Source organism: Diceros bicornis, chromosome 18, assembly GCF_020826845.1.
Source record: "Diceros bicornis minor isolate mBicDic1 chromosome 18, mDicBic1.mat.cur, whole genome shotgun sequence".
Classification (NCBI taxonomy): Eukaryota; Metazoa; Chordata; class Mammalia; order Perissodactyla; family Rhinocerotidae; genus Diceros; species Diceros bicornis.
Genome location: NC_080757.1, coordinates 28,773,502 through 28,797,664, shown reverse-complemented (window position 1 = coordinate 28,797,664; position 24,163 = coordinate 28,773,502). Strand labels below are relative to the sequence as shown.

The following is a 24,163-nucleotide window of genomic DNA, read 5'->3' as shown; positions in this document are numbered from 1 at the left end:
CCTCCTCAGCAAAAAGAGGAGGATTGGCAGATGTTAGCTTAGGGCTGATCTTCCTCACAAAAATAAAATAAAATCCCTTCTAACTCAAACCTTCCTCTCAGCTCACAGCATCAAGCTACTGATTTCTAAACAAGGATAGAACAAAAATTGTTTACTGAAGAGAGTGATCAGAACTTTGCTTTGTTTTTCAATACAGACTTGTTCTCAAATATTAATTAAATCAAACCTAACCACCAGTAAAAGAACAGATCTACTAAATCAACAAAGTTTTCCTACATAGGACTGAATTTTTCAGTACAGCAACAAATATAGATTTGACATTTGCTGCCATGTTCAGCTAAGCCTAAATCACAGCTAGAGGCACAAGATTCAGAATCTAAGCTAGATAAGAAATTAAGCCCAGTGAATGGCAATTATTTAACTGAGAGTAAGGTGTGAGCAGTGTCTGATTAACGAGAATTCAAGTATTTTTAATCTAAAACTAGCTTATAAATTCTTTCCAGTAAATTCAGATCACAATCCTGTAAACTGTGATCAGAATCATCGCATTGGCCATAAACATTCTTACATGTAAGGTAAACCAAAATCTGACCTACTTTCTAATTCCCACAGGAGATGCTGAACATAAGCCATATATCTGTGGGGATGCAGATTCTGCATCTACTGTTTTGGATGGAACTGAAGACTACCTCATTCTGGCCTGTGATGGCTTCTATGACACCGTGAACCCTGATGAGGCAGTGAAAGTTGTGTCTGACCACTTGAAGGAGAATAATGGAGACAGCAGCATGGTTGCCCACAAATTAGTGGCATCAGCTCGTGATGCTGGGTCAAGTGATAACATCACTGTTATTGTGGTATTCCTGAGGGACATGAACAAAGCTGTACATGTTAGTGAGGAATCAGATTGGACAGAGAACTCTTTTCAAGGAGGGCAAGAAGATGGTGGGGATGATAAGGAGAATCATGGAGAGTGCAAACGCCCTTGGCCTCAGCACCAGTGCTCAGCACCAGCCGATCTAGGCTATGATGGGCGCGTGGATTCATTCACTGATAGAACTAGCCTGAGCCCAGGGTCCCAAATCAACGTGCTGGAAGACCCAGGCTACCTAGATCTCACTCAAATAGAAGCAAGCAAACCTCACAGTGCCCAGTTTTTGCCACCAGTTGAGATGTTTGGTCCTGGTGCACCAAAGAAAGCAAATCTAATTAATGAGCTAATAACAGAGAAAAAATCAGTTCAATCATCATTGCCTGAATGGAGTGGTGCTGGAGAGTTTCCCTCTTCTTTTAATTTGGGTTCAACAGGGCAGCAGATATACAGAATGGAGAGCTTGTCTCCTGTCTGTTCTAGGTTGGAAAATGAACAGTTCAAATTCCTGGGAAAGAGAGTTTCTAGATTGTCTCATTTACGCCACCACTACTCAAAGAGGTGGCATGGATTCAGGTTTAATCCAAAGTCTTATTCATTTCTCTCTGCTCGAGAGCCTTCCCACAAAATAGGCACTAGCCTGTCCTCACTTATTCGAAGTGGGAAGAGAAATAGGATGTTAAGAAGTTCTCTGCCATGGAGGCAAAGTAGTTGGAAAGAGTACAGTGAAAACATGATGAGGAAGCTCAGAAAGAGTAATGATATGCCATACCCAGATCTTCCCTGGAGCTATAAAATATAATACTTTCTTGTTAAAGTAGGCTAGCTAGCTCTCCCCCCAATAAAAACACCACCATCAGAGTAGAAACAAGGTAGACATTTCTGAAATGTATGTGCTTCATTATGAAACCATGGATGGCTCAATTCTTAAATGTAAATAGATCTCTAGGAAACTCAAAATAGTGTTTTCAATCTAAAAAAGAAGTATTGGCGGTTTCACTAGCAAAATTATACAACTAGTCCCTGTGATGTGTCTCCACACCTACATACAACCCCCACCCCACTGCCCCTTCACGTCACTAGTGGAAGCCTGCGAGTTAGTTACTTCAGTCAGGTTAGAGAGTGTTGAAATCTCAACGCAGTTGAAATCTGGTCTGATGTGCCTAATATATCTATGGAAAACAATGCAGAATTAGATTTAGTTGGAAAACGTTTCTCAAAATACTGAGAACTATGAGGGAAACTCTTCTCCCTTTTTTTTTTCAGTAGGTAAAAGACTAAAAGCCATATGGGTCTTAACTGGTAACAATGAAAGTAGAAAACCAGTGTAAAAATGTCATATTCTCAAACTTGTGAGGCAGTATATAGTCAAAACGATTTACTGATTTTTTTCTGTAACATAATAGAATATGAAAATTTTTTGAATTAAAAAGTATTTCCTAGGGCTGTAGCTATTTGGGAGTTTCATAACCTGTTATGGTGCTTTTGGTGGAATTTTTATTATTTGTCATTTTAAAAGACCACTGTCAACTGGTTTTAACTTACGATGCTAATATGTCTTTTACTGTACCTTCATCTCAGGAATAAAACTGGTTAAATGGAGATGATGTCAGGTACAAATATACTAGAATCAAGTTGCCATTTAAAAAGAAAATCAAATAGTATTTCTATTTTTTCTGCCACTTTTTTTTTTAAGTTCACGGACAGCAAAGGCATATACTACTATAAAATAAAAAGTAGTTTTGGAGAATGAAAAAATAAATACTAGTTTTAACTTCTGTAGAATTGTTTCCCCTCAAAGGAATGAAAAAGTAATTGGTGTGAAGGAGGCTCAAAGTACTGCCTACAGTGAGCCCAGAGGCCAAGTGCAAAGGAGAATGCACATTACTAAGACTGAGGTCTGTTTGTTTGGTTATAAACAGAGAATGCTCCAGAGTCCTGCTACATGCAACTTCAGACTGCAGAGACAGGACATGTGTTTCCCATTTCAACATTTATGTGATATTTTCAAGTTGCCTGCTTTTTGCCATTTTTGCGGTTTCAAGCCAGGGCATATCTTCAACTAAAGACAGAAAATAAACTACCAATCAGATTCATTTGATGAAGCAGCCTCTGCTTTTCTGAGAATCGTGAATGTCTCCACGTGACATTTTACCCTCCCCTAGGCAACCGTGGACCAGCCATGCCCACAGACAGGAGCTGCCTGCTGTAGTGCTCAGTCACTCATACCGGTAGGAGGCACCAAATGCTCTTGCTGAGAAACGTCCATTGCCGAATCATGTTTTTACATAATAATACAATTACTCTATGTTCCCCACACCCATAACAGAAGAGTGAAATTCCTGGATTTTAAAAACATAGAGGACTGTAGCATATTTTGAGTGCCAGTATATCAAATAAATAAAAATAGCTCCACTTTAGCAATGATCAGACTGTTAGTCTACAGATTTTATTTTTAAAAATTTGGATGTAAGTAGAGATTTTCAGTATTTGTTTTCTCTTGATTTTGAAGTCATTTCTTCTTTTCTCAAGTTTTGTGACACATGGCTGAAAAGGAGGGAGTAAACAAACATGGCTCCAACTACAGTACCAGAATGTGATTACCATCCTGATGCTTTACCCCCATGTACGGACCCCGCTCACATCTGTCCTTTTCTGAAGCCTAGATCTTGTTAACAACCCATCAGGTGCAGAGTCAGTTTCAAATCACATTATCTAAGGAAACAAAAAAACAGAGGCAGCAGAATATTGGTACACATTATAGTCCAAAGCACTTAGCTAAGTTAAAAAAAAAAAAACACCTTTTTTTTTAGACTTTCTAGTTGTCTATTGCTAATGTTTTTGATCAGAATAAAAAAGGTGAAAGGAAAGAAGGTACAAGTGATAGGTTTTTCCAGTGGGGGAAAAAATGGATGAAACTGGGACGAACATAGACCACATCTTTTAAGGGTCTGGATTTCGTAGGTCTGACTACATAAGCAGTGTTAATTCCATTTCTCATACCAGTAGCCCTCTAGAAAATAAAGCAAAGTAGTTCCAGTATGGTCAAGTTATCAACCAATATTGTAAAAAATAGCAACTATTCATTTGTTCACAACATATATATTTATAGTTAGGTACCATTTGTAAGGTAAGTCCTTTAAAATTCTATAATACATATTAAAGTAGTGGTTATTGGTCTGACATATGCTGCTCTTGGTTCTATAAACTAGATAAAAAGCAGTGCTTTGTGAAATGCAGTGTTATATCTTAATGCCACTGGTGATAGACAGTAGTTCCCTTCAGTTCAAATCCTGTGCCCTTATTTGCTGCTTGCTGACGTAAGCAATAAGTACCCCTCTAACTAATGGTATCTACACATTTCCGTAACTTGTATTTAATGATGGTGTATCTGGTGATTGTAAAAATATTAGACAGATATAAAAGTATCTATATTATATATTAACTGTTAATGCTGAGGTATAGTCTGTGAACTATGTATTTTGTACTTTTATTCATTGTGTAATTTAGTGGTGGTGAAAGTTCTACACTCAACCCTTCAGAGTGGCAGTATCCCTTTTTCACTTGAACATGGTTTGCATCAATTTGTTTGCCTGCTAAAGTTTTGTTAGAATAGGAAATAGTAAAATAAATATAAACAAGAAAGTGTAGTATTGGTTAGGGAAACAGACTTCAAGTCACCAACTGAAGTCATTACAAACTCCTTGTACATTCACTGTGAGTTTCAAAGGGAATCAGCCCCTAACTTAAAGGTTTCCTTTGTTCACTTTCCAGATGTGTACTTTTGAGGGATATCTGAGGTTAACCAACTTTACAGCACCAAACACTGGGGCTGTTAATCCCATTTAGGCTTGTACTCAAGAGGATGGTGGAAACACACGTATATACCTTTTCTTTACCTAGAAGTGCCATCCATTGTCCTTGAATTAATAAGATTACTGTTGCATTTAATTTAACTAGTAGGGTCCTTGAAAGTAACACCTTTTCCAAGGACAATGTCAACAATGTCAATGTCAACACTGAGTCTGATTCTGACCACACTGACAGTGGTGTAACATCAAAGTGGTGGTAGTGTCACGATGCATCTTCACGACAACCACACTCCATTGTTGGAACACTGTGCCAGTAAGAAGTGCAACATCCAATGGGCAGATGAAAATGATGCATAAAGAAGTTCAGTGTTTACAGATAAAACTGCTGTGGTTCAAGTACTTCCTTCCCCATCGAAGGCTTGCCCAGGCTTTGTGAGAAAGTGATCTAAATTAATGTTTAAACATACTTTGTTCACTCCATGACCATTCTCACCTAAGTAAGGCCATGAAAGGGGATACTACAGTTTTGGTCACACCATAATTTGGGACAATTTTTCTTTAGATCATAAATTAGAAAAAGAAAGAACATACTTTTTTCACCTTTTAAAATCATGTGATGTTAAAGGACAAATACCCACTCTTCTGTTCTGACCTGTGAATAGCTTAAATGTTTTTCTTTCAAAACAAGATACCACCAGTACTATAACATGACTATTTTCCAGACAAATGGTACTGTGTTGAAAAATAATTGTTACTTCCTCTAGCAGCATTTTATCTTCTATTTTGAAGACTATTTATTGTCCTAATTAGAAAACATGAAATAAGATACGGAACTCCAGATTGACACAGCAGTTGTTCTGGAAAAGGAAATACTCTAATAAACTTTGATGTATTAGATAATCCACAGATACATCATTGTTAACTCTTACTCTAGGTGCTCTTCGGTGAGAGACGGGCTTTGTTCTCTTGTTCATGACACTTCTTGCAAAGAATTCTCTATGGAGCGAAGCAAATGAAGTGAATCATTTCTTACCAAGTAAATTTGTCAATTTATAAACCTGCTCTACAGCTCACTTTTGAGTTCAGTTGTAATCATGAGTGATCCTTCATATTTTATTTATTAAAATTGTTCATTCAAGTAGGAAGTATGTTGAAATTTTGCCAATATCTTAATAAAAACCCAGCAATTTAAAACCACTAGTCATTTGTCTTTTTATTCAAAGGAAAGATAAGTTATTTAGTGCTGAGATTTAGACTGATTGCCTCAGAACTGAAAATAAACTCCCGAGGTGGTAGTTTTCTTAAACTTTAAAGTAGGAACATTTAAAAAGAAAATTTTCTAAGTGCTGCTATAACTGTTATTTCCTCCCCAGAAAACACAGAAGAGAGAGATTTCATCTTATATATGTTCTTCCCGCAAGTTTAATAGTGACAGGGGGAGACAGAGGGGTTAGTATCCTAAAATAGACAAAGACCCGCCAAGGGCTAAGTGTTGACTCCGCAAATCTCCCAGCTACTTTATTGTTCAAACTCTGCATCCAACCAAAGTTTTTTCCTCTCACTTAGTCTTTCCTCTTTTAAACTGGAAGAAAGAAAATAATCAAGTGAATTGTGGTTGAAGAAAGTCTGTCTGGAGGACTGCTGTTAAGAGAGTAACAGGAGATAGAAAGAGAGAGAACGGAGAATATGGGGGACAGAAGTGAAGCTGATAAAGCAAGATACCTGCATCTGAGGGAATGGAATTAAACCCGAAAAACAAGTAAACCTAGTAAACACACTGCACTGTTACCCTCCTCTCCCCAACATTAAGTCCTAGAAAATTGATTTCACATAGTTAGAACAATCTTAAACTCCTAATTCCCTAAATTCATTCAGCACTTTGTATGATTTTACATAGAACCCAAAAAAGCAAGAATTGAGGGAAAAAAGTGAAGAAAGAATCATATATCTGAAGGGGTGTGCTGAAGCAGGAAAAGAAAGAAAAGGAATATGTTGGTAATAAGTATTATTTATATTTGAAAAAATCCCCTAAAATATAGAATTACTTAGTTCAAAAGGAACATCTTTCTGAAGCAGCAGCACAGCAAAATAAGTGAACCACTAGGTATAGTGAAATCATTTAATAGAAATTTATTTGAGTTACCAAATTATCAGATAATGATTGCCTGGACTGATATGGTGTTTAATTGTTCATTTCCTTTTTTGATTACTCAGGTTTGCTCTGTGTCAGCTTAACAGCAATTGGTAAAGAACACTCTTCTATTGCACTTTAGAAAACCTACTTTTGCTTGTCCTAGGAAAAATCTTAGGGAAGATCCTTTCTTATTTATATTTCAAACAAATCTAGTTCTTCTCTGAGACCCAAAACTCTTAAGTGTTGATCAGTAAGAAAAGTGCTCTTGTGCTGGGCAGCTGGGTTTAGCATTCCTCTTAGCTGAGCTGTAGGATGTTGCCTAAGACCTCCAGTCGTGAAACCTCCCCATGAGATGTGCCCCGCTTCATGGTGCAAGCAGGGGCCCTCACATACAGTTTCTGATTTTTCTGATCCTGCTTTAGGACCAGGCAAACAATAAATGTGAAAAACTGTCAAGAATGATATATATTTGGAGAAACCATCTTCCAAATGAGTAACTGGAGTTTAAAGATGAAAAAGTTGTCCCTGCCAATTGTGACACTGGGTAATCCTAGAACCAGAGCATTAGGGGTAGGCAACTGAGCCAAGTAAGAGTTGTTTTGAGATCAACGGGTCAAATGAAACCAAATGGGAGGGAGGCCTATGGAGCAGGTTTTTCTAAACCTACATAAGGACACACACTTAACCACCCTGCAGGACTCAGGCAAGGGCTCTGGCTGGGCAGCAGCTCTCAGAGCAGGAACTGAAGACAAGACTCCCTGTAACAGGAAAAACCAAATAAATGTGCCAGCCGGAGACAAGGGTTTTTAGAAATAGAGCAGCCCATCTTTATGTCCCAAACTATAAAATGACTGATGTTACCATTTGCTCTTAAGCCTCCCTAGACAGAGTTTTAAAACATATAAATCTAGACTATGAAGCCATATATTGGTTGATGTGGGAACGAGAGGTAAATGAGGAGAAATCTAGAAATATCACCATGACTGAAAGGAATATGCACACACGCGCGTGCACACACACACACACACAGACAAACTATTCTTGGAGTTTCTTATTTTCCAAAATTTTCTATAATGTTATCACCTGTATTAAAAAATAATAAATTTGGATATAAAATTAAAAATGGTTCATTACTTTCTGAATTCTGATGTTGAAATTAATTACACTTACGTTTTTATTCAACAAATATAATTACATATATTTTTTTAAATCACAGTACTTCCAGCCTCCACTCTGGGATGTAGAGCTAAAAGGAATATTGCTTCCACTCTTACAATGAAAAAAAAAAAGGCAGCTTAACTTCAAATTATGACTTTTTTCAAACCCATCAGAGAGCTTGAGATTGCAGAGTAACCAAATGGCCCAAAATCTAAAGAGGGACAGGTGCCTGCTCGAAGAGAGGGCCATCAGCACTAGTTTACATAGGGTAGCTGTAAGCAGACATTGGGAAAAATAGTTCAGCTTGAGTAAGTGATGAACTGGTACAGGCAAAGTGTGGACTGGAAGGAGAGTGTGAAATCCCGAGGGCTGCAGAAATTAGGGGAGTCTGCACCCTCTTGCAGGCATTTTCTTCACAAACTGTCAGGTGCTCACAGACAAGATTGGAAAGAACCCTAAGAAGTGTCAATTGTGGTGCAGACCCAGCAGCGGGATACAGCAGCCTTGCAAGAGGGTCAAGAAACTCTACCAGACCCTTCTATCTCCTCTACAGAACAAAAGTATTATCCTATGGGGGAAAAAGGCCACAAATACTGCCACCCTTAGGGCACTGGTGAAAAGTCACTGCAGCTGAGGGAAGGGAACAAGCTAGGGAGGGGCCAGTAAATAGACACACACAGTGCCTAAAACTGCAGTTTAATCCAAGAACTGGGAAAAAGAAATATCCTTCCAGGTGGTTTCACTAGTAAATTCTACCAAATGTTTAAAGTATAAATAACACCAATTCTATACATTCTCTTCTAGAAAAGAGAAGATTCATTTTATGAGGTCAGCATTTCTGATACCAAATCAGATGAAGATAGAACAAAACTACAGACCAATATCCATCATGAATACAGATACAAAAATCCTCAGCAAAATATGAGCAAAATGAGTATCACTATACTTACTAGAATGGCTAAAATGAAAAATACTGACAGTATTAAGTGTGGGATGCAACTGAAACCCTCATATGTTGCTGTTGGGAATGCAAAATGGCAGTGCCACTTTTGGAAAAGTTTGGTAGTTTCTTATAACGTTAAGCATATAAAGACCACATGACTCAGTGCAATGAGTTCTGACACCAACTGCCTGGAATTAGGCCAAACTTCACAGGTTAAGAACAAAGCCCTCCACAAGACTGCTCTCATTTCAGATACCAACTGCAATTTGCGGGTCCCCAGGCTACCCTTGTTTCTGACTAGTAGGCTACAAATCCCACTGTCTCCCCTTAGGTTTGATAATTCACTAGAACTACTCACAGAACTCAGGAAAATACTTTACTTACAATTAGTTTTATTATAGCAAAATACAAATCAGAACCAGGCAAAAAAAGAGACACATAGGGTGAGGTCTCAGAGAGTCCCAATGTGAAGCTTCCTTGTGATCAGGGCATGTTACCCTCCTAAAACATCGACCTAGGACAACAGAGAGTACTGCCACCCAGGGAAGCTCACAAGAGCTTCAGTGTCCAGAGTTTTTACTGGGGTTTCATTACATAACCATGACTGGCAATGAGGGTGAACTATTCAGGCTCAGATCATTTGACTCAGAGCTCCAATCCTCTAATCACATGGTTAGTCTTTCTGGCATGGCCAGCCTGCATCCTGAGTTATCTCATTAGCATAAGCTATCAGGACCCACCATAAATAAAAAAGACACTCCCATCACTCAGGAAATTCCAAGCACTTAGAGGCTACATCCCAGGAACCAGGGACAAAGGCAAGCCAAATTCTTTATGACACACCCAGCATTCCTACTCCAAGGCATATATTACCCTAGAGAATCAAAACTTATTGTTCCCACAAAAATCTATACACAAATGTTTATAAGGTCCATAATCATCCTAAACTGGAAATAACCCAAATGTCCTTCAGTGGGCAAATGAATAAACTGGTAAATCCATACAGTGAAATACTACTCAGCAATAAAAAGGAATGAAGTACTGCTTCACACAACAAGATGGATGAAACAACTGCACTTTGCTAAGTGAAAGGCTACATATTGTGTGATTCTATTTATATGACACTCCAGAAAAGGGAAAACTAAAAGGACAGAGAACAGATGGTGGTTGCCAGGGGCTAGGGGGTGGTGGTGGGGATTTACCTATAAAGGGCCAGCACAAGGGAATTTTGGGGGTGATTGTTTGGGGGTAAGTGAGCTGTTCTGTGTAGTATTATGGTGGCAGACACACAACTCTGTATTTGTCAAAATCTGGAGAACTGTATACCACAAAGACTGAATTTTAATGTACGTAAATTAAAAAATCAACCAGGATGTGTGAAGGAGGACAGAATGCAGACTATAACAGATGAATCTAACTGTATTACAAACGAATCACATAATCACACTGAAGAGAATAGAAAAGAAAGGAACTAACATAACTCTGAATCTTAGGACCTAATAACTTTGGAAAAGTGTTTTGAGATGATACTGAAAGGCTAAAAATCAAAAAACCATACACAAATACTATACTGCAGTCGGTAAACTTGTTTCTCACAAGGGTATAGGTCAACAGTTTTAAAACTATTTGGTTTGTATATTAGGGTTGAACAAGGAAGTAAATACATTACAGCTAATGAGAGCTAGGCTATTAGAAAAATGACATAATAAATAAAAGGGAAGGCTAAAATGAGCACTGTGGAGTTGGACTGGTGTAGGTTATCAATATAGACTCATAGTTTTTTGTCTTAAAATGTATATTTTACATATAGATACACAGGGAGATACACACAGAAATACATATAGATGTGTGTTCACATGAGCGAATATATGTATGTTTCCTATTCTATGCCCTGAGAGGGACTAGAAGCAGTGACACTCTAGTAAAAATAAGCATATTAGCACCCAAATATTTGTTTCTAAATACTACTGTCCCCCAAAAACAGCAGAGAAAATACGAGATGAGCCCAGAGCATCTTGGGGTGGGGGACGGGGGATGGAGCATATCAACAGGATACAGGTGCCAATCTGAAAGAGTTTCCAACAGCCAAAACGGGAACAGACTGAACTGTAAGATAATGACAGTACTGGATCATAACTCAAAGAATAAAATAAATATCCATCAGTCCACATGGATATAAATAAGTAGCTGAGTAAAAAACTAAATGGGGAAGAAGGGACAACTTTTCCTTACAGAATTCTAATAATAAATATAGGAGAAATTAGGGAAATAGAAAACCACCATTAGAACACTGCAGAAATAATTGTTGTAGGCAAGATCCCCTGGTGGGCATTAAAATTAGAGGGTAAGAGTTTAAGCAATAACAGAATATTTACATGGTCTCTAAGTATCTGCCCCAAATACTTAGTAATTATAAAGGGGGAATATAGTAAATAGTGAGGAATCCTGGCAGATTCCTCCTTAACCACCTTAACGAAGTAATCAAGATTAACATCGTCGATAATAAATATCTGCAGCATTGTATAGCCCCTGACATGATGCACCAAGAAGAGCCCAGCTTCTGCGGGCACCTTCCCGATAATGTATAATTTCAACTGAATATGAGAAAACATCATACAAACCCAAATAGAGGAACATTCTATACAATAATTGGTCCTCTTTAAAAACGTCAAGAGCATAAAAGACAAGGAAAGACCGAGGAACCGTCAGACTGGAGGATACTAAGAAAACATGACAACTAAATGCAATGTGGGATCCTGGCCTGGATCCTGGAACAGAAAAAAAAATTAGTGAAATACCTGGTGAAATTTGAACAAATTCTGTAGTTTAGCTAACAGTACTCTAAACAAGACTAATTTCTTAGTTTTGATCACTGTTCTATGGTTATGTAAGATGTTAACAAAAGAAGCTGGGCAATGAGTATACAGGAACTCTCTCAAGATTTTTGCATCTCTTTTGTAAATCTAAAATTATCTCAAAATAAAAAGTTAGAAAATAGGACAATCTTTAGGTTTTTAATTATTAGTTATCAAAATGCTGGGTTTGGTTCAAGTGTGATGAATTGGAAAAAGTACTAGACCAGCAACTCATTCCATCCTTGCCAGTAGTGTTGAACCTTGAGAGTCACACAACCTCCCTGAACCTCATGTTTCTCTGCCAAATGGGTACAATACACAGCTCATCTGCCTCAAAGGTTACTTAAGGTTTCAATGTTGTCAAAGTTGTCCAGAAACGATATACTTGTGCGCAATGCAAGCATTATGACTTTATCTTTAGGCCTTAGGGAAAACAGTATTAAGGAGAAATTTTCCAGGAACAAACTTGAGATAAAAATACTAAATACTGAAGCAAGGTATTGGTGGAAGGAAAGACTAAGAGAAACCACACCCTTCAGCTGAAGGCGGAAAAGTTTAAAGAAAGAAAGAAAGAAAAAAAAAGATAGGGCCTCTGTTAGGGTACAGAAAGTGCCAGAAAGTAGGACAAGCAGAGTAGAGCAACTGATTGGAAATCTGGGTCTGCTACCCATGACATGTATAGATTGTGGGTGATGACAATTTACAAATGGGAGAATGGGAGAGAGATCTCTTTTGCACCAGATCTCCTGCAGACCAGATCATGAACAACCAATGGGGAGAGGGAAAAGGAATTGGTATCTTCTCCTATGCCTCTTCCCTCCCTCACTGCTACCTAAAATCTAGCACAGCCAAGGCAGGCATACTACATCAAGGAAGAGGGAAAACACGAGGGTTCCTGGTACTGCTGAGGAATTGGGTGCAGACTTAGTATGTAACACGACTAGAAACTGGGGAAGAAATTACATTTTCCACAGACAACACTACGAAAAGCTAACAGGTTCATCTCTGAAGAAATCTTTTGGTTTTTCAGGATTATGATTCTAGAATAAATGGGATAGAAGCTGCCTATCAGCCCATATCACAAAACCAAGAACGAAACAACTAGTCAAATGTTTGATCTTTTTGACTTAAAAATCATGCTTTCTCAAACCCAAACCTTCTATACTGAAGAAAACATGAAGTTCCCATTAATATCAGTGATAGAGCGGAAGTCAGCAAACTTTATCTGTAAAGGGTAAGAGAGCAAATATTTTAGGCTCCGGGAACCATCAGGTTTCTTAGCAGCTACTCAACCCTGCCTTTGTAGGGCAAAAGCAGCCATTGACAATCTGTAAATGAATGGATGTGGCTATGTTACGATAAAACTTGATTTACAAAAATAGACAATGGTAGGGATTTGGCCCAAGGATAGTAGTTTGTCTATTCCTAGAGAGAATGCCAGATAGATACTTGTTAATTGAATCCCAGAGGTTTTCCTCAATGAACTGTGTGAATCTGTATATGCTGCATATGTCTTACTATTTTATAATTCACAAACAATAACATTACTTGAGGTGAGCTGGAGCCCAACAAAACAGACATGATTTTCCTCATCATAGGAGAACTGCTTTTGAGTATTCAGTCTATCCTTTAGCTACCTATAAGTTTGTTTTTGTTTTTTTTGGTGAAAACTGTTGTCAACTTTAATTACAAAAATGGAGAATTTTATACCAGGAGGGCAGTTACAACATCATTTCTTTAGAAGCTTACTTTTTTGCTTTTCAAGAGAGAGATTTTATTCTTAAATAGGGAGCCAGAATATGGTATAAACCGGTTGGGTTCCTAAAATACAGGAGAAGATAATATACCATTTGAATTCACATAATTTTCCCTACAGGGGGCCAGCCCAATGGCACAGCACTTAAGTGGGCGCACTCCGCTTCGGCGGCCCGGGGTTTGTAGGTTCAGATTGCAGGTGTGCACCGATGCACCACTTGTCAAGCCACGCTGTGGCGGCGTCCCATATAAAGTAGGGGAAGATGGGCATGGATTTTAGCCCAGGGCCAATCTTCCTCAGCAAAAAGAGGAGCATTGGCATCAGATGTTAGCTCAGGGCTGATCTTCCTCACCAAAAAAAAAAATAATAATAATGATAATAATTTCCCTACAAAGCTTTTGTACAAGCATAAAGAAGTAAATACCTTCAAATCTCCTATTGCTGTTAACAACCAAAGAGTCTTGCTGACATAGTGAACTCAAACTCCACCACTTTAAAAAAAGGTCTTACCCAATTCTCACTTCATGTAAAATAAGGGCAGCACTCTTGATTGTTTTTATACATAACCAGAGAGCATAAGAAAAGCCAAAAAAATACCCGAGATCCAAATGTACCATGACCCAAATATCACTATGCCATTCTGTGGAATCCACTGATTTAAAAACCTCAAGGTCACGAAAAATAAGAGTGAAGGTTAAGAATATTTATGATTAAAAACAAAAAAGGATACCTCTTCCCAATAAAGAACAGAGGGATACCTCAAAATGCTATGACACAGATTAATGACCCAAGAGAATCTCATGATTAAATTACTCGTGCTAAAAGCTTTTACGATTTCCCCAAACGAATAGTCTTATTCTCAGCCTTCTTAGTTCTTAACCACACATGGTTTTCCATATTTTGAAAACAAGAAGAATTATAAAGGTACATGGAACAGCACTCAGTTATACATCAAATACAGGTCAAGAAACAGCTAGGCAATAGTGAAAGAGTCAAAGCAGAGTCAATCACACCTGCATTTATGGATTCCGATGAGCCTCATTACTTACAATGGATTGCTCTCAACACTAAAGGTGCAAAATTCTTACATTATAGTTTCATTACATTCTTACATTATAGTTTCCATTACAATGCAGCGTAGAGATAAGAGAAAGTTGGATTAAAAATATGATCTCATCAAAATATAATGACTGTGACTACATTTCCATTGAAGAGAAAATGAAATGTGTTAAAGAACTTATTAGTAATGTTTTAGGGCATTGCATGATAAACTACCTAATAACTATACAACAGCATGCCAATGCTATCATGTTAGTAAGCAAACGCTAAATTTTTACTTCTCATATATATGTGCAACTAACTTTTTAGGAGAAAAAGTAACCATATATATTATGGAGATTATAAAGAAGTCTTCTAACTTCCTCATGTGTTTACTAACAGACTACACAGCTCAATAGCCTCTGTTATATACAGGCAATATGAATAGGAAAAAATGGGAGCTTCCTGTCCCACTTTTAATAAACTGCAGAGGCATAACATTTTCTCAAGTTCATTTTATTAACAAAAAGTGCAAACTGTTTTGAACAAAAGCAAACCATGAATCACAGCATTCAGTAAGACATTAGACTTGGAAAAGTGAACAATATTCATTAAGTAAAATTTGAGCAGATGAGATACCTCTCACATGTATATATTCATGCTTTCTTAATAGTCTCAGTCAACTTTCAGTGTAATTTTCACAAAAAGTATAGCAGCTCAAAAACAAATGCAGGAGCACAATGGCAAATTTTGGCAATTACTTTGGGTTAATTGCAAGTATGCAAGTAAACCTTGTACCACAGTTTCATGTAGGCCACTGCGCAGTATGTATGAATCTTAAAATGCAGCGACACTGAAATCAATGTCCAACTATAATGAAAATATAGGAGAAAAGAGGGTTTTAAAATATTTGTTGCATTATATTTGTTTAGTAAGAGGCAGAAAAAATGAAACAATTTTAAATGCTCTTACATGTGTTCATATGACCAGGAACATAACCAATCACATTAACTTAATTCATTTAAAATTACATTTGTAAAAGTCACACAACAGAAAGATTATGTGCCATTATATCAGTGTGCCTGCACTTGAACAAACAGGAAAAGATAAATAAACTAATTGAGTCAGTCAACATACTCCAAAGAGGAGATTCAGTCTAGTGTTACTTCAGTTCTTCACATCAAGTCTCTACAGGGCAGAATCTACTCATAAGTAATTTTTCTGTTCAGTAATCTACAGGCACTAATGAAACTATAAACTGTAAGGAAAACCCAAAATATAAAGGTGGTCATTTAAACACAACTGAGTGTCTAGCCAAGGACAGAAGAGCACCGATGCTGAGCAGGTTACTGAGTGCATGCATTGTCTCCAGGTACATTAATCGCCCTTCTTTTCTGTAGAGAAACTGCCTTTTATGAACAGACTAATTTACTAAGTTAACTGAGGACTACACTGTCATTTCATTCCACTACACGGAATTCTTCCCACCGTTAATTTTCTCCTATGTACAAATATCTTTATACTAGAATTGTGCTACTTTCTAAAGTTTAAGAACTACTATTTCAGGTAGAGATGATGAAAAAAGTAAAACCAAATCTGATTATTTGCCTGATGACAAATTTGAGCACCAACTACAGCAAATTTCAGAGTCAAGGGAGCTTGCAAGTCAGTTCTCTTGATTTTTAAATTACCTTCCACTATTTTCATCAGTATTGAAGCTGAGATCCTCAGGGCCAATTTGTTCACCACCAGGAAAACTGGAATGCGTATCTAAGATAAATTAAAAGCAGATAACATTTTTCAAAACCTAGTACTTTCTTTTTACTTGTCTTTAAATGATCTTACCAAGTCTGCTATTTAAGCAATAAAGATGTGCTGGGTTGTGAACAAATCCTGGTCTTCAGAGAATTTGGGATCTGAGTCAGGTGTAAGCAAATACAGAGGGAAAATAAAGGAGAAAAAACAAAATGTGTAATAGATACCCACAATTAGAAGATGAAAGGCACTGCCTCACTTTGTCCTCTGGGGGACACTGTGGGAGCAGCTGAAGGGAATAGGAAACGATGATGATGTATACTCAAAGACTGACTTTGTAAACATAAAACGTACTTCAAAGCCAATTAAGTTGCACATACAGATATCACTACAAAACCCATCAGCACTCAAAATAACTTGCCCAAAATTTGGCTGCTTCTTTTAGAAGCAAAGAAAATTACTAAAGTGTCTTAATACAGTCAGCTCTTCAGACTGTGGATTCTGCATCTGCGGATTCAACCAACTGTGGACTGAAAGGCCTATGATGGGCGCCAGCCCTGTGGCTTAGCGGTTAAGTGCACGTGCTCCACTACTGGCGGCCCAGGTTCGGATCCAGGGTGCGTACTGCTTGTCTGGCCATGCTGAGGTGGTGTCCCAATACAGCAACTAGAAGGATGTGCAACTATGACATACAAGTATCTACTGGGGCTTTGGGGAGAAAAAGGAGGAAAAAAAAAAAAAAAGAGGAGGATTGGCAATAGATGTTAGCCCAGGGCGGGTCTTCCTCAGCAAAAAGAGGATTGGCATGGATGTTAGCTCAGGGCTGATCTTCCTGACCAAAAAAAAAGGCCTATGATGATTGCATCTGTACTTAACATGTACAGACTTTTCCGTCTTGTCATTATCCCCTAAACTATACAGTATAACAACTATTTACCTAGCAGAGTTACATTGTATTAGGAATTACAGGCATAAGATATCTTGTTTAATTGCACTTTGCAGATACTGCATTTTTTTTTTTTTTTTTAAATTTAAGGTTTGTGGCAACGCTGCATTAAGCAAGTCTATCGGTGCCATTTTTCCAACAGCATTTGCTCACTTTATGTCTCTGTGTCACATTTGGGTGATTCACACAGTATTTTTAACTTTTTCATTATTACATTTATTATGGTGATCTGTGGTCAGTGATCTTTGATGTTCCTACTGTAACTGTTTTGGGGCACCATGAACTGCACCCATATAAGACAGCAAACTTAACTGATGAATGTTGTGTGTGTTCTAACTGCTCCACTGCTCAGCCACTGCCCCATCTCTCTCCCCCTTCTCGGGCCTCCCTATTCCGAGACACAACAGTAATAAAATTAGGCCAATTAATAACCCTACAATGGCCTCTAAGCGTGCAAGTGAAAGGAAGAATCGCATATCTCTCACTTTAAATCAAAAGTGAGAAATGATTAAGCTTAGTGAGGAAGGCATGTCGAAAGTAGAGACAGGCTGAAAGCTAGGCCTCTTGTGCTGAAGTTTGCCAAGCCATGAATGCAAGGAAAAGGTCTTGAAGGAAATTAAATGTTCTACTCCAGAGAACCCACAAATGATAAGAAAGCCTAACAGCCTTATTGCTGATATGGAGAAAGTTTTCATGGTCTGGATAGAAGATCAAACGAGCTATAACATTCCCTTAAGCCAAACCCTAACCCAAGCAAGGCCCTAACTCTCTTCAATTCTTTTTTTTTTTTTGCCCCCTTTTCTCCCCAAAGCCCCAGTAGATAGTTGTATGTCATAGTCGCACATCCTTCTAGTTGCTGTATGTGGGACGCGGCCTCAGCAAGGCCGGACAAGCGGTGAGTCGGTGCGCGCCAGGGATCCGAACCCGGGTCACCAGTAGCGGAGCGTGCGCACTTAACCGCTAAGCCACAGGGCCGGCCGGCCCTAAAGTATGTTTTAATTAAGGTATGTACACTGTGTTTTTGGGACATAATGCTACCGCACACTTAATACAGTGTAAACATAACTTTTATGTGCACTGGGAAACCAAAAATTCATGTGACTTGCTTTATTGCAATGGTCTGGAACCAAATCGGCAATATCTCTGAGGGATGCCTGTATAAGTAATCTAGAGATGACTTAAAGTGTATGGTAAAATGTATACAGGTTATATGCAAATACTACATACACCATTTTATATAAGGAACTTGAGCATCTTCAGTTTGGTATCCATGGGGGGGGTCATGGAACCAATCCCATGCAGATACTGAGGGATGACTGTACTTAAAAATCATCAAATGCTTGGCCCTGTATTGAAAAAGACACTAGAACATCAGGGAAATATGTAAAATATAAAGCTGACAATTAGCATAAGCCTGACAATGCTGTAATTCCAGGAAATCTTGCAGAGGAATGCTCAGAGTGATCATTAAGGTCTCTGGATAAAATACTAACAATGGGTGATGAATGTTAACTTACTGTGGTAATCATTTTGCAATATACACATATGTCAAATCATTAGGTTGTAAACCTAAAACAAAACAAAACAAATATACTAACAGTGAGTTTCTCTCAGTGGGTTTTTTTCTTAAGACGTTTTTGGGAGGAAGAGGGAATAAAAATTGATGATTTCATAATCTGCATGCATTTCTATGAAATCAGAAAAAGTTATCTTCAAAAAAGTTACTTTATTAGCTAGGCTACAAATATCTCTGTAAAGGAAAAAAAAAAAAAAAAATCAAACATCTGAAACCTCCCCGGAGGTGGGCAAGCATTTTCTATAAAGAGGCAGATAGTAAATATTTAGGCACTGCAGGCCACAAATGGTCTCCGCTGAAAATTCTTTGTTTTACACAACTCTTTACAACGTAGAAGCTATTCTTAGGTCACAGGCTGTACTAAAGCAGGTTGCTGACCCCTGCTCCACCCAATCAGCAGTACCCATTAGGTGTCTGAACAGCCAAATATTATCTACCAAATTTTTTCAGTACTCACCATTTAGTTTACCCCATAGAATATTGTCTCACAAATGACAATAATTAAAAAAAAAAAAAAGAAGCAGAAGCAGCAGAGCAGAGGAAGAAGAAGGAGCAGAAGCAAAAATAGAAGCAAAAGCAGCAGCAGAAGAGATGATTTTATTAATCTCTGTGAAATGACACCGTGTGTTGCACCTTCATCTGGGGGCTGCGCCATGAAAGAGTCGTTAAATCCGCCCATGCTGGTGTGCTCCTCCTGCTCCTCGTTCTCAGTGTCACACTCAACATCACTGTCGCTACTCATTCCTAGCAGGAAGGAAGGGAGAACATGTTTCTGATAAGAAACCACTGCAAGTGAAAGGAAAAGAAAATCTTATCTACTGAACTGAGATTCCTATTGAATTTTACACTGAATGCCAAGACAACGGAAGACATCAAACGAAGAAAAAAGTAACCACACAAACTTCAATTCTCCTTAGTTATTTAAAGCAGTGGTTTTATTTTTGTTCTCAAAAATTAAAATTGCCCTTTCCACAGTACCTGAAAGTTATAATTTGAAACCAGTATTAATTTTATTATACTTAGAATATTTTTTCCATATCAAACAGTTCTTTTCTAGAGACTGCTAAGAGCTAATAGGACCTCTCTTAATCCCGATTCAATGTAGATATAGTTTCTAACCTAAACCATATAAACATGTTATGTAAACACAAATACACATTTACAGTTATATGTGTGTATATAAAAAAATTCCAGTAATTCTAGCAATAAATGAGTTAATATCCCATCTGAGCCTCCAATTTTTTGTGTATATCAGTTGATTAAAAAATTCTATAGAAAGTACTTCTGTTTCAAAAGATAGTAATCAAGAAAATCTGAAATTCCTTTTGCTTCAAATCCTTATAAATGCTAGATAAAAATATAAACTTAAAATATTATTTCAATGAACAGCCACATTTAAAAGAAAGAAGGGACATCCACAGGGGCCAAAACAAAAAAAGGACAAGGAAAACTAGTGGGTCAGATGCTGCCCCGGAGGGCTTGATGTAAAGGTCTTTAACACTCACTTAGGGATAGGAAAACAAAAAAACTTTGGACCCACCATAGAAAGGGAGTTGAAACTGAGACTAAAACTCCACTCCCTGCATAAAGCTAAAATTCTTATCAAAAGAACAGACTAGAAAAAGTCTGCCTACTGACACAGGAAGACAGCAAGAAATGCTGTCTGTTTCTGCTGGGCTCAGCTCATAGCAGAATTCAAACTAAGACCTGTGTGCCTAATTCAGGTTTGAGATTTAAAGTTGAGGTTCAGGGGCTGGCCTGGCTGCATAGTGGTTAAGTTCGCATGCTCCATTTCGGTGGCCCAGGGGGTTTGCAGGTTCGGATCCCGGCTGTGGACCTACACACCACTCAAGCCATGCTGTGGTGGTGTCCCACATAACAAAGTAGAGGAAAACTGGCACAGATGTTAGCTCAGGGCCATTCTTCCTCAATCAAAAAAAAAGAGGAAGATTGGCAACGGATGTTAGCTCAGGGCCAATCTTCCTCAGAAAAAAGAAAAAATAAATAAAATAGGGGCCGGCCCGGTGGCGCAAGCGGTTAAGCGCACCCGCTCTGTTGTGGCAGCCCGGGGTTTGCCAGCTCAGATCCTGGGCATGCACCGACGCACTGCTTGGCAAGCCATGCTGTGGCGGCGTCCCATATGAAGTAGAGGAAGATGGGCATGGATGTTAACCCAGGGCCAGTCTTCTTCAGCAAAAAAAAAAAAAAAAGAGGAAGATTGGCAGATGTTAGCTCAGGGACGATCTTCCTCACCAAAAAAAAATAAATAAATAAAATTTAAAAAATAAATAAATAAATAAAGTTGAGGTTCAGATCTCAGGAAATTAACATAAAAATTGGTCAGGATGGGTCAGCCCAGTGGTGTAGTGGTTGGGTTTATACACCTTGCTTCAGCAGCCTGGGGTTCAAAGGATCCTGGGTGCAGACCTACACACCGCTCATCAAGCCATGCTGTGGTGGCGTCCCACATACAAAAGAGAGGAACACTGGCACAGATGCTAGCTCAGGGCCAATATCCCTCACCGCCCCCCCCCCCCCCAAAAATACTGGTCAGAGGCTGGTGTTATTTGAATAAAGTAAATGTAAAATCACCTGGAGGGTTCTAGTAACATAGAGTAAAAACACATTCCACCCCATCTTTCCCAATGAATGTGGCTAAAAACCTGGACAGAATACATTAAGCAGCTATTGAAAAATAAATAGGAACAGGCATACTGGTATAGATCAGAATTTCAAGTACCACCAAATCAGCAGATTTAAACAAGACCCAGAGTCTCACAAAATTATACTAAAAAAACGTCTAGGATACAATCCAAAATTACTTCAGTATATGAAGAACCAGAAAAAGAGAATCAACAAACATCAATGCTGAGATGACAGAGATATTGAAATTATCTAACAAAGACTTTAAAGCAGATATAAAAATGCTTGTGACCCAGCTCTGATGGCCTAGTGGTTCAAGTTCAGTGCGCTCCTCTTTGGCTGCCTGGGTTTGGTTCCCGGGTGTGGAACCACACCACTCATTCATCAGTAGCCATGCTGTGGCGGCAGCACACACAGAGCTAGAAGAAGAACCAGAAGAATTTACAACTATACACAACTATGTACTGGGTCTTTGGGAGGGGAAAAAGGAAGAAAAAAGGAGGAGGACCAGCAAAAGATGTTCGCTTAGGGCGAATCTTCCCCTGAAAAAAAAAAATAATAAATTTTTAAAAAATGCTTGTGGGGGCTGGCCCTGTGGCCTAGTGGTTAAGTTCCATGCGCTCTGCGTTGGCGGCCCGGGTTTGGTTCCCAGGTGTGGACCTACACCACTAGTCAGCGGCCATGCTGTGGCGGTGACCCACACATAAAATAGAGGAAGATTGGCAACAGATGTTAGCTCAGGGTGAATCTTCCTCAGCAAAAAAAAAAAAAAAAAAAGGAAAAAAACAGCTCATGAACACTCTTGAAACATATTTTTAAAAAGCTCTCTGGAGGGAAGCTTATATAATTTAGGTCACAAGAATTATCACAGGAGGGGAAAAAAAATCTCGGGGGGGTGGGGTTGGGGTGTCTCCAGAAGGAGTGTTCTAATCAAAATCTACAAAACAAATAAGGTGAACACTCAACCTGAAGAGTCAAGCAGATAAACAAATAGAAGGACAATACCATGAATTTTTCATAAAACGAAATAATCTGTAAGAGACTACAAAATTCTGTTTAACATGGAAAAAGAAAGGATAGACTTTAAAAAATTTACTAGATAGAGTTTCTAGAAGTGAAAGACATAGTTATTAAAATTAAAGTATTAATAGATGGATTTAGGCAAGGTTGAAAAAGAGGTTAGCCAACTTAAAGATAGAACTGAGGAAATTAACTAGGATACAAAGAAAAATAAAGTGAAAATTATAAGAAAGAGGTTAAGAAATAAAGGGATAAACATAGTCAAGATGTCCATACTTCCTAAGGCCATCTATAGATTCAATGCAATCCCTATCAAAGTTCCAACAACATTTTTCACAGAAATAGAACAAAGAATCCTAAAATTTATATGGAACAACAAAAGACCCCGAATAGCTAAAGGAATCCTGAGAAAAAAGAACAAAGCTGGAGGTATCACACTCCCTGATTTCAAAATATACTACAAAGCTATAGTAACCAAAACAGCATGGTACTGGCACAAAAACAGACACACAGATCAATGGAATAGAATCGAAAGCCCAGAAATAAACCCACACATCTATGGACAGCTAATCTTTGACAAAGGAGCCAAGAACATACAATGGGGAAAAGAAAGTCTCTTCAACAAATGGTGTTGGGAAAACTGGATAGCCATATGCAAAAAAATGAAAGTAGACCCTTACCTTACACCATACACAAAAATTAACTCCAAATGGATTAAAGACTTGAATGTAAGACCTGAAACTGTGAAACTTCTGGAAGAAAACATAGGCAGTACGCTCTTCGACATCGGTCTTAGCAACATCTTTTCAAACACCATGTCTCACCGGGCAAGAGAAACAATAGAAAAAATAAACAAATGGGACTACATCAAACTAAAAAGCTTCTGCACAGCAAAGGAAACCATCAACAAAACGAAAAGACAACCTAACAATTGGGAGAAGATATTTGCAAACCATACTTCTGATAAGGGCTTAATCTCCAAAATATATAAAGAACTCATGCACCTCAACAACAAAAAAACTACCAACCCAATTAAAAAATGGGCAAAAGACCTGAACAGACATTTCTCCAAAGAAGATATACAGATGGCCAACAGACACATGAAAAGATGTTCAAAATCACTATCAGGGAAATGCAAATCAAAACTACAATGAGATATCACCTCACGCCCGTCAGAATGGCTATAATTAACAAGACAGGAAACAACATGTGTTGGAGAGGATGTGGAGAGAAGGGAACTCTCATACACTGCTGGTGGGAGTGCAAACTGGTGCAGCCACTATGGAAAACAGTATGGAGATTCCTCAAAAAATCAAGGATAGAACTACCATATGATCCAGCTATTCCACTGCTGGGTATTTATCCAAAGAACTTGAAAACACCAATTTGTAAAGGTACATGCACCCCTGTGTTCACTGCAGCATAATTCACAATAGCCAAGACTTGGAAGCAACCTAAGTGCCCATCAAGGGACGAATGGATAAAGAAGATGTGGTATATATACACAATGGAATACTACTCAGCCATAAGAAACGATGAAATCCAGCCATTTGTGACAACATGGATGGACATTGAGGGTATAATGCAAAGTGAAATAAGTCAGAGGGAGAAGGTCAAATACCATATGATTTCCTTCATTAAGTAGTAGTTAATAAC

The 24,163-nt window shown here is 38.2% G+C and overlaps 2 protein-coding genes across 16 annotated transcripts in view; one reads left to right on the top strand and one right to left on the bottom strand.

Moving 5' to 3' along the window:
* The window catches only part of PPM1E (protein phosphatase, Mg2+/Mn2+ dependent 1E), a 192,080-nt gene extending 188,698 nt beyond the window's left edge, over positions 1 to 3,382 (top strand). Inside the window, exon 7 of the mRNA XM_058560541.1 lies at positions 613 to 3,382. Coding sequence (XP_058416524.1) covers positions 613 to 1,673 — 1,061 coding nt within the window. The 3' untranslated portion in view covers positions 1,674 to 3,382. The remainder of the gene's footprint in view (positions 1 to 612) is intronic.
* The window catches only part of TRIM37 (tripartite motif containing 37), a 153,765-nt gene that overhangs the window by 15,500 nt on the left and 114,102 nt on the right, over positions 1 to 24,163 (bottom strand). For 13 of the 15 annotated variants that reach the window (XM_058560523.1, XM_058560537.1, XM_058560527.1 and 10 more), the window contains 2 exons: positions 19,478 to 19,588; positions 15,063 to 16,337 (listed from right to left, as the gene is read on the bottom strand). In XM_058560523.1, coding sequence (XP_058416506.1) covers positions 16,255 to 16,337; positions 19,478 to 19,588 — 194 coding nt within the window. In that variant the 3' untranslated portion in view covers positions 15,063 to 16,254. Of the gene's footprint in view, positions 1 to 3,478; positions 3,587 to 15,062; positions 16,338 to 19,477; positions 19,589 to 24,163 lie in introns of those variants that run through there. The other 2 variants (XM_058560525.1, XM_058560526.1) reach the window with 2 other exon arrangements.